At 42.9% G+C, this 11,038-nt stretch overlaps 1 protein-coding gene across 1 annotated transcript; it reads right to left on the bottom strand.

The window, feature by feature from the left end:
• Positions 1 to 2,547: 2,547 nt before the first annotated feature.
• rp1 (RP1 axonemal microtubule associated) lies at positions 2,548 to 9,357 on the bottom strand. The gene is made up of 3 exons (XM_089008272.1): positions 8,689 to 9,357; positions 8,413 to 8,572; positions 2,548 to 7,858 (listed from the first exon to the last, which is right to left on the bottom strand). The coding sequence occupies exons 1-3, from the start codon at positions 9,355 to 9,357 to the stop codon at positions 2,883 to 2,885; spliced, it is 5,805 nt and encodes a 1,934-aa protein (XP_088864398.1). The 3' UTR covers positions 2,548 to 2,882.
• Positions 9,358 to 11,038: the final 1,681 nt, after the last annotated feature.

Raw genomic sequence — 11,038 nt, 5'->3', positions numbered from 1 at the left:
TCGCGAGAATATAATCTTGGCATACGAAATAGTTTTTGGCAGACGAACCAAACCACACAGCGCCATGGTGGCTGGCAGATTAGTTTTCGGCGAATGAACACCAAACCACATGGGCGAACAGCACCACGGTGGCTGGCGGACCAGTTTTTCTCACTACCTTTCTTTGAGTGGTTTGTTAACGAGTGGAGTAGTTTTGCTATTATGGGACTGAAAAAGACCCCACCACAGGCTAGTGTTAAGCCGGAGAGGACACGAAAGAAAATTACGGGCAAGCAGAAGAAAGAGATCATCGAAAAAACACAAACGAGTTGTGCGTTTGTGTGACTTTGCGTCCCAGTACCAGTACGCTAAATCGACCATTGCTGCGTGTGGCTAAGCGTGTTTCTGTTTTGTCTAAGCAACAGTCTTAGGCAATAGAAGAGGTTGAAAAACTTATGTTGATTTGGATTACCGAAAAGCAGCGAACAGGGGACAGTGAGTGAGGGTATTATCGCCGACAAAACACGGCAACTTCACTCAGATATCATCAAGAGGCAACTACATCAACGACCATCACAAAGGTAAATAAAACGACTTTATTATACAGTACAGTTTATTTCTTTAATTACAATCCAATAGCACATTCATTATACATAAAACAGGGTATATTTTGTGTAGTTTTAAGGCTTATTTAGTCAAAAATTATGTTTTATGGGGACCTGGGAAACGATTATTCTCATTTATAAGGTTTATTATGGGAAATAAATGTTTGACAGACGAACTTTTCGCCTTACACACACTTTCTGGGAACCAATTAATTTCGTGAGCTGAGCTATCACTGTATTGCTTAGTTTAAAAATAAAATAATATATTGTTTTGCCGTGCTCACATTTCACAATGTGACTTCAAAACTACAGTCCTTGGGCCTTGCAAAAAGGCGCTCTTTGTTTTCATCTCCCATGATGGGAAATCCAACCGTGTGCCTGGTGGTCATAGCAATCACGCTCAGCATTGTTGAGACTGCATTGAGCAGATTCAACGTGAGCGGTAATGTAAAAGTGATGATATAAAAGGCTGTAAATCCAAGAGCCATGCCACTCCACGCGGTTTGCATTTGTAATGCACGGATAATTACAGGAAGTAATTCCTCTTTTTCATATTTATTCATGAAAGTGAAGGTTTTCTTCACAATGTCACAGTGAAAACAAGTGTTCATTTTGAGCTTCTTTGGTTCACTTTTTTGACTGTCACAACAAAAGATGAATGAGCTCTTTTCTTTAAATCACCATAGTGACAGACTAAAACCTTGGAAGGATTCCAAAAAGGTCACTTTATAGTCAACGACAACTTCACCCCACCATTAACCCCCCGCCCCTTTTTTATTGGTGAGTACGAGTGTATGTGAGGGAGGCGGAGCTTCACCCGCCCTCACCCTGAACGGACTGATTTTTTTTTTCAATCTTATCATGAGCGCTCGCACCAAATGGGTGAACCTTCCCAATTGGTGGTCATGTTAAATGTCAATTGCACATGGCTGACAGCATCAGGGAGCACCATCCACCCTGAGCCGGTGACAACTGCAGATGACACCCCCCACCCTGCCCTTCAGTAAAGTGTGAAGCTACTAAATATGTATTGCGACAATGCAAATAAATGTTGGCAGTGCAGCTGGCACATCCATCCTGAGATTCTGGCTCATTGTGAATTTTTGTCCTATATTTTTTCCAGGGTTTGTTTCGTATCGTTTTAAAATTGGAGCATGTTTTTATTATTTGGGGTAGGATTTTTCTAAATTTCTTCAATTATTGTAACATTTTTTCTTTGGCCAATGATGTTCGATCATGGCAGCACGGCGCACTGGTTGATATAGAAAATAGATCTCATCTCTCATCTCATTTTCCGTACCGCTTATTCCTCATTAGGGTCGCGGGGGTTGCTGGAGCCTATCTCAGCTGTCTTCGGGCACGAGGCGGGGGACACCCTGAATTGGTTGCCAGCCAATCGCAGGGCACACAAAGACATACAACAGTCACTCTCACACTCACACCTAGGGACAATTTGGAGTGGTCAATCTGCCTGCCATGCATGTTTTTGGAGTGTGGGAGGAAACCGGAGGACCCGGAGAAAGCCCACGCGGGTCCGGGGAGAACATGCAAACTCCACACAGGGAGGCCGGACCGGGATGCGAACCGGCAACCTCCGCGCTGTGAAGCCGGTGTGCTAACCACTCGACTACCGGGCCGCCCTAGAAAATAGATGTTGAATATATTTTTCTTTTTCCGTGAAATCTTTCAGGAACAGGAAAAAAGACAAATGAAAGTGTCATGTTTGCTAGCTACGAACCTTGTGAAAGTCATGAGTCGTCCAAGGTTTCTTAAGGCTGTAGTCATTGAATCCATCCATTCTGACAGTGACATATCCTAAGCAGGGATTTAATGGAGACTCTATTTTTACAATAACTCATCTTGTATTCCAGCATGGGAAAAAATGAGTCTGCTCGAATTGAAAAATATCAGTCTGTACAAATACAAAAATATTTTATTGACTTATTTACATATTTGGATTGGGGGGAAAGGCAGTATCGTACAGTACATGAAATGAGCAAACTGATGAAACTTCTTGTAATGGCAGAACATCAATTGAAAGAACATAAAATGTGAGGTACTTTCATTTAGTCGTTGACGAGAAAGAATTACAGGTCAATCGGGATCCTCAGAGACGCTCAAGGTAAATTTTGACGGATGGCTCTGGAACATTATACTATTAATTAATTATTCCTTCCCAAACTGCTCATGTTTAGCCAACAGAAGCAGGTTTACTGGTTAAAACTTACAAGAGCAAGTTCTTAGATTTTTAAATCCAGCTCTGATGATAAATATCCGTATACGTGTACCTTATACCAGTTATAGAATTTGACAATATTGTCCACATCTTACATTTGTTGTATCTGCCGAGTCTTGTGAGTGGTGCTGATCACTGGGGAGCTCTCGTGCTTCCACGGCAGGCAAAGACTCACCTCCCTCAGGGTATACTTTTCTGTCCGTGATTTTAAACTCCACTGATGCGAAAGATGAAAGGCTGCCATGTTTGTTGGCCAACGTTTTGGAGGTGTCAGTTATCGGCGACACCCTGAAGCCTCTACCTTTTGCAAAGTTAGTGTCTTTGCTCTGACTTTGGTTGTTAGTGTCATCCGCAAATGGGTCTGAGTCGCTTCCGTGTGGCATGGTGAAGTAGCTGCACTTTGGGGTTACAGGCTTTGCCATTTCTTCTAGATCTGAAGAGGATATAGCTGCAAGTAGCGTGTGCTGTCTTATTTTGTGAGTCTGTGACTCTTCACCGGAGTTCCCTGTATCTTCTGAGGTAGTGTCCAATTCCCTGTACATCCCCTCGGAGACTGGTGGTGAATTCCTCATCAAATGGTTTTCCTTGAGTAACCATCGACCTTGGTCAATCAAAACACCATTACCGGGTTCTAGGTTCTGTTCCATCTTAGAGGATGGGTCATTGTCATCCTTTGAGCCTGTTGTAGAGGAGTCACTTGAAGAAAAACTCCCACCTTTGGAATGTCTTCTGGATATTTTGGAGGTAGCTGACTCTAGATTAGTTCTTCCAGTCAAGTCTTCTGGGAGCCTCTCCGAAACATCTTCGTTGTTCTCTGAAGTGATGGCCACAGAGTCCTGGCTTTGATATGCACAGCTTTCCAAACTTTCTGGTCTGTAGTCTGATAAGTCGGAGGTGATCGGGCTCTGGAGACATTTCGAACTATATGTGCAGTCTTTTCGGAGGGTAGTGTTCTTTTCTGTGATTTGTGTACGATCCGGTTCTATTCTAATGTTGCCGTGATCATCGTATATTAATATAAGCGAGGAAGACTGTAGTGCAGAGTTTACAAAGTCCAGAAGTTCTTGTGATATTTCCACCGGGTGGCTGATGGTGCTGCTCCGATCCTGAGGTTGAATCACTGCCTTGGTTTGATTAGCCTTGTTCTCCTCAAAGCGCTCATTCGACAAAGACTCCAGTGGTGACTTGGTTCCACGGTCCATAATTAAATTGTCTTTCTCAACTGACTCATTCTTTGGGTTTGTATCTAAGGTCTCATCAGGAACAATGACTGTAAGGTCTTCTTCTCCAGACTCTTTCTCAGCACAAGTGTCCTCCTCATCAAACTTCTCTATCTCTCCTAGTGGACTTTCTTGTTCTGCATCTCCTGTAGATTCAGGAACAAAAGCATCATCACCATAAACATTGTCATTGTTATCCTCACTTAAGATATCTGTTCTTTCCCCTTCCACGTTGTCCTCAATGTCATCCTTTTCTATATGTTCATCCTCCATATCCACATTTTTCTTGTTGCCCGCTTTTTCGACTCCCTTACTGGGGGCACTTGATGAACACTCGACCTCTGGATTGCGGTGTTGATACCTCAAGCTGTGTTCACTCTCTATTTCAGTTGGTGTCCCATTTTGGTCCTCTACCTTCTCTCCAGATTTCAAATTATTGCCCTTCTCCTCCTTAAGCTTTTCTCCATCTTGTGATTCTCCATCAAGTGGAATCTCCACTTGCTCTGCAAATACTTTCTTTGGACTAGTTTCTTGAGTAGCCCTCTCATTATAGTCTCGCTTCTCCAGCAGTTCTAATTCATGTACTGTTTCCTCATCTGTAGTAGGTTCAGGTATGTCTCCATCATTATCGTTACCCTTCTCATAATCATCGGTGTCCCTTATTTCGTCTTCCATCGAATCTTCTTCATTGTTGTCCACTTTTTTACTCCCCTCATCAGGGAGAATTGCTTTACCTTCAACCTCCTGCAAACACCCGGAGTAATCTTCACTTCCTGTTTCACTTGTTCGAATTTTCTCTTCCACGTTTTCTAAAGACTCTTCTTCTGGGGTTGTTAGTCTTGTCTCCTCGCTATCCATTTCCTGCATCTCTCTCTGTTGTTTTATATGTACTTGTTCCTCATCTGTAGTAGGGTCGCATATGTTTGCATCATCATGAACCTTCTTAATTTTGTCTTCACTTAAGACCTCAGTTCCTTCCTCCTCCATATTTTTCTCCACTGTATCATCCTCCGTTCCCTCAATTGAGACACTTGCTATTCCTTCCACATCTGGGTTTGGTTCGAGTGACCTTCCTAAATTGTCTTCACTGTCCACTTCATCTGGTGTATGACTAGCCGCTTCAGCCTCATCTTCTTCGACCACTTCTTGCACATCACCTTCACTCAAATCAGTCTCTGCTCCATTTTGTCTTGCTTCTTGACATTCATCGATATTTTTATTTGTTTCTTCTTCAACTATTTCAGGTTTTTCCTCTTTTTCATTTGTGTTCGTCAATTCCTTGCCACGTTCCTCTTCTTCCCCGCGATCATCTTTATCATCTATGATTTCATGAATGCAAACATTATCACAGAATTGTTTAAAGCTTGGATCCTGCACAACTTGCTCCACATCTGCTGATTCCAAGTAGTTTTTGTCAGGCATTAGATAAGTGCGCCCATCTTCAAGAGGCTGTTGAAGTGCTGAGGAAATCTCCTCCCTGAGGTCATATGGCATATTAAACTCCTTCATTAGCTGGTCAACAATTACGCTCTGAACCCAAATTGATTCCTGGGTGTCTTGGAATTTCAGAGGGAGTTTTTCTGTCTCCAGCTTTTGCCTCCAGGTTTGGAAATCCATCCAACACTTCATGAACTGGGGAGACGCTCCACTATGCAACTCAATCAGACTCGCCCGTTGCTCGTCCTGGTCCTCAATGGCGGAAATATTCTGCAGGAACTTCAAGAGGAGCATGGCTTCGGAGTTGTGCATTGAATCTGTGCTGTCGCTCATTTGACTATCTCTCAGAGCCATCACCGACAAAAATGACAAAACGCTTTTACAAGAAGACCCAAACACCGAAGCCACCTGGTAGGAAAAATCAAGCCGACTACTTGATTGATCCCATCTCATTTGCATTGACTGAATTGACAAACAAAGTTCCCGCAAGACCAGTTGCAGCTTTGCTTTGGGGCTTAAAATATTGATTTGTGACTGGTTGTTTGTCTCATGGTGGGTGGGTTCCACCTTCACCATGGAAATATTTGTCAGTGAATCTTCTTTGGGGACTGAGAGACAAGAACCTGTCACCCTCAAAGTATCAGAGGGAGTCTGACAGTAACCCTCTACATCCTTTGGTTCAGTATTTTCCTCAGTTTCTGACTCACAACCAATCTGAAATAAAACATTTGTTGGTGGTTCTGGTACATCTGAAGTGACCATATACACCACAGGGTCTGGAATGACCTCCTCCAACCAGCTCTCAACATACTGTTGGATTTCAGCGGGGGACCGGTTGAAGGAAATCTTTGAAAGGCTTTGTTGAGCCAACTCTATGGATGGCAGCTTGTTGTCAGTCGTGGTTATGGACTTGCTGCTTGTCTTTTTTCTTGAATATTGTTGAAGTTTTAAAAGATCTGACACATTCTTTTTCATTGGAGGTCTGACAGATGGGGTATTTACATTGTGGTTATATTTAGAAGCTGCTTTATTCCTATTTTTTTCCCTGATTGAGGTTCTAACTAATGTTTCTGATTCTCTTCCATGTCTCACTGAAGTGTTCATGTCAATATTTTCACCCAGCTTTCGGTTTATACTTTCTGTCGAACTGAGGTTTCTTTTTCCACCATGAACGCCACTATTGTGTTTGCCTGCCGATGATTGTTTAGGATTTTTATCCATTGACCTTGAATGGAAGATCTTTTTTGTCTCTATCTTTTTCTGCAGTGGAGTTGGCGAGTTTTTCTCTATTTTGGCAACATTCTTAGACATTGAAGTTGGTCTGTTTATCTCCTTAATTGCTGGAGACATTGGCTCTGACGACAAAGACAGCATCTCGTCTTTCTGTCTTTGGAGTGAATCAGCCGTAGCCTGCTGCAAGCTAAAATCAATGTCATTGCTGGATGAACAAGATCCTGAGGATGTGGATTGGTGGCTTTGTGGCTCCAGAAGGGAATGATGCAAAGGTGTATCATCTGCGCCCTCATATGGAAGACAATAGTTGGAGCTGCCCTGTCTCTCACAAATACACATCATAGTTTCCCGAACCTGTGTCCCATCATTTTCTATCTTGAGGACCTCGGAGACTCCTGTTGATTTCATGAGGGACGTGGTTTTGCCTTCCGGAATACTTTTCCTAGGTTTTGGGATGGGTTGGCTACTGCTGCTGCTGTGTCTGACCCTGCAGTATCCCTCCATCGTAGCTCCTTCAGTTGTCCTCTCCAAATATGAATAGTGGCCAGGGGTGCTCGCATGGACACCGGATTCTGTCAGCACCTTTAGAGTCTCAAATGACGCCTCCTTCGTTCCATGACGAGAGCCTGGTGTTGAGCCGCATATGATCCTTTTTCTTGCTTCTCCCATGGTGTTAAAGCTGACGTTTGCTTCAGTTGATGGAAGATGATTGTCCTTTTTTGCAACATCTTCACGTAAGTAAGAGAATCCTTTGGCAACATTGACATTTGAGTCAGGTGAGATGTTGCCTGACTCCATGACTGAGGCACCAAGCGTCCTCCTAGAGCGGCTGACTGTGGTAGTCCAGTGGAGCATTTCCTCCTCTTTGATGGTAAGACACACTTTCATCTCCACAGTCATGCTTCCGTCATGGTTCACTCGGAAGGATTTCTCTATGTCGTCATCCCGAGGTAAAAGGCAAGCGTTGCGTTGGCCAGCTGCTGTCACAGATTCACACAGCTCCATGCAAGTCGAGTTGATTTCAGGCGATCCAGTGTGACTGTTTGGACTTCCTTTCCGAGACTTGTTAATCTGGTTGATGATATATTGCTCGGATGACGGAGAAAAATTCCTGGAGCACTTTCCACTGGAGGCTGATTTGTGGTTGTCTTGAGGGACAGAAAGATGGGAAAGATCATGATTACTCAAGTGGTAAACTCATTGTATTTTGTCTTCAATTGTAAGACATTTTAAGGACGGTGACTCCTCTGGGCTCTAATTTAAGAGCTGTAATGAAAATTTGTATTTTTCATGACTTGCATACTCTCTGGGGTGCCTGTCGATCTCTCTGGTGTGAAAGTCCAAGAGTCCAAGTCTTTTTTTTCCTATTTGGGTTAGCGAAATGCTATGAATTTCTGAACCACTGTTGTGCAACAGTTGACAGGATGGCACATCCACAACGACATCAACAGATGACAACACCCAACACCACACAGCCCCCACACACATAGTCATCTTCAATTAGTTTTTCTGTGACAGCCACTGTCAACAACTATTATACAAATTAAGGCATTGATTAATTGATAATCAATGCCTTTAAACAAGATACACAGTAAGACTTGGTTGTGAGGACAACTCCACTGCACAAAAGTGCTGTGGCCTGAGTGTCAGATGTTTTGTTTTTTTATATTTAATGACCAACGTGACCGAGTTGAACACTTACGAGCTTGATGCTGCAGCATGGTCGGATGTCCCGTTTCCATGAAGATTGCCTGGATCGTCTGGTTCGTCCTTTGGAAACTGGGGTTGCCGACCCTAAAAGGCTCATTGCCTGCTGCCACTAGGAATCCAGAGCACAAGATGAGAGCAGCGAGACCTCCAATCTACAAGAAAATGAGATATTTTACGACAGCAGCACCAACAGCTTCTGTTGTGAGGACTCTTTGTCAGGCCTTTATGGCCCTTCAAACATCAACATCTAAATTAGTCAAGTACTCACTCTTCTTCCGTCAATAGAGTAAAGTTTGAGCACTGGAAATTGCAGAATCTGTGAGAGGTAGTCCAGCAATGCATCAAAAGTGGGTGCCGTCCTTTTCTGCAGCACAATTGTGCGTCTCACGTCAGGATCCTTGTTCTTGATTACCACAAGCCTCCTTGGCGTCCTGACGATTACTCGCTCAGAAACCTTCACTGGCCTGCCACTGCTATCGTCCGCTCTCCTGAGGGAACCAAACTGGAGTTTCTGGCGTCTCCGACGGCCCACACTGAAGGCTCCAGGCATGTTCCAGGGCACCTGTCGGCGGTTTACTTCCTCCAAGTTGACCGGCTTGACTCGCTTCTGGTCAGAGCACAAGTAGGATCCCGCATCCTGTAAATCGTCCAATCCTTTCACCAGATGGGTCCCTCGGGGTGTGGTGATAGTCCGCACGCCAAAGGGAAGAGGCACTTTTTTGGAAAGGGCATCTAGGAGGGCATCAAATGTCTTAAAAGTGCGGGGATTAATGACCATGTGGTGCCCGGCAAATGTATGATCACCACTTTTGTAGAAGCATAAACGCTTTGGCACTGAGGGGTCGGACATCGGTTGTACTGATCGGGAGGGTTGCATAGGCACGCTGCCTGCGGAGCCTGCCTGGTTGGGCTTCTCCTGGATGGGTGCGGTGCTCATGGTGAGTGGCTGTGGCGAAGACACAAAGTAAATGACATGTAAATTTAGGAAAAAAATATCTAAAATTATCCATCCATCCACTATTTGAAACACTTATCCTCATGAGGATCATGGGCGTACAAGATTCCATCCTAACTGTCTTTGGACAGTAGGAGGGGTACACCCTGAATTGGTTGCGAGCCAATCGCACAGAACACAAAGAGAAATAAACATTTGCTCTTGCAATTCCACCTATGGACAATGTATAATAATAATAATAATAATAATAATAATAATAATAATAATAATAATAATAATAATAATACATTTCATTTATAAGCGCCTTTCAAAACTCTCGAGGACACTTTACAGTCACAACATATTTTTTCTGCGGGTGAGCAGCAGCAGCCACACGTGCCAGCATTCATTCAATTAACCTACCAAGCATATTTTTGGAACGCGAAAGGAAACCGCTGTACTCAGAGAACGACAAATGTGCCACGCTATCGATAATTTTTGGGTGCTTGCTTTTATATTTTAATTGAATCATTAAGTACATTTTCCTACATATTGGATTGGATTGGATTGGATTGGATATGCCTTTATTAGTCTCACAATGGTAATGGAGAAATTTACATTTATTTATTGCTCGTGTTTAAATGTTATCGTGTCTTCAATGAACATCAACTTTGCTTTTAAGGAATGCAACGTCTTACTGTTTGAAGTGGAACTTGGTCTGAATAGTAAGAACAACTCTGTAGTTTTTCAAAGCTGACCCCATCTGACTTGGAAATGATAACCACCTCTGCTACATTGACCAATACAACAACCCTAAAAAGACCAAATGAAAGGTATGTAGGATAAAAGAGGGCTTCGGGTAAGACAGGATATCTGCTGACATAACATAGACGTATAAATGCAAGGATCTTACCTTGTTTCTCACATTTAAAAGAGTGTATAGTGGTCCTTGTCGGAGCTTTAGAGAAAACCTCTCAGCTGTGTGTACCTGTATGTGAGTGTGTGCGAAGGCTATTTTAAGACTGGCAGCATGGCGGCCAATTTGCTTAATCTTTGCTCAGCATTTCAACATGAGGTAACAGAAAGCTTTGAATTATGTCAAAAGAATTTGTCTGCGTGTTGTATACTTGTTTTTGCAGGGGTGGGATAATTTAGTTCCCCAATTAGGTAGCACGATAAAAATAAAGAAATATCATATCTGGTATCACTAGTTACAAAAAGCTGGTATCGAGTTAGTACGGGAAATATGTGATGTGAACATTATTCTCAGCTCAAACTATGCGAATAAGCAACCTTCTCTCTCGATCAAGAGACAGCAGAGGTGACTTGAACAGTTACCATTAACAAGTAGGCTGCATAATCAGATTGGAGATTTCTCGAACCTAATAGGGATTAGATGGAAGATTTTGCGCACTGGCTTGAGGTAGAAAAAAAAACAGTGCATAGGATAAAAGCAGCTCATAAATGGGTCACTGAAAATGTATAAGTAAAATATATGCATTTCGTCGATTTCAATCCTTCAAATCATCTCTTAAATCTCACCTGTTCAGCAACGCTTTTAACACATTTGAATTTGAACCCTTTTGTTCATCTAAATGTGTTTCTCGTCTATCCCGTAACTGTATACTTTTCTTTATGTGTATGGTACATTTATCCTGCGTTTGAAGCTCTTGAAAATTGTTTT

The sequence above is a fragment of the Hippocampus bargibanti genome, linkage group LG11, assembly GCF_051943395.1.
Source record: "Hippocampus bargibanti isolate YZ-2025 linkage group LG11, ASM5194339v1, whole genome shotgun sequence".
Taxonomy (NCBI): domain Eukaryota; kingdom Metazoa; phylum Chordata; class Actinopteri; order Syngnathiformes; family Syngnathidae; genus Hippocampus; species Hippocampus bargibanti.
Note: the sequence above shows the minus strand (reverse complement) of the source record. Positions and strands in the feature narration are given on the sequence as shown.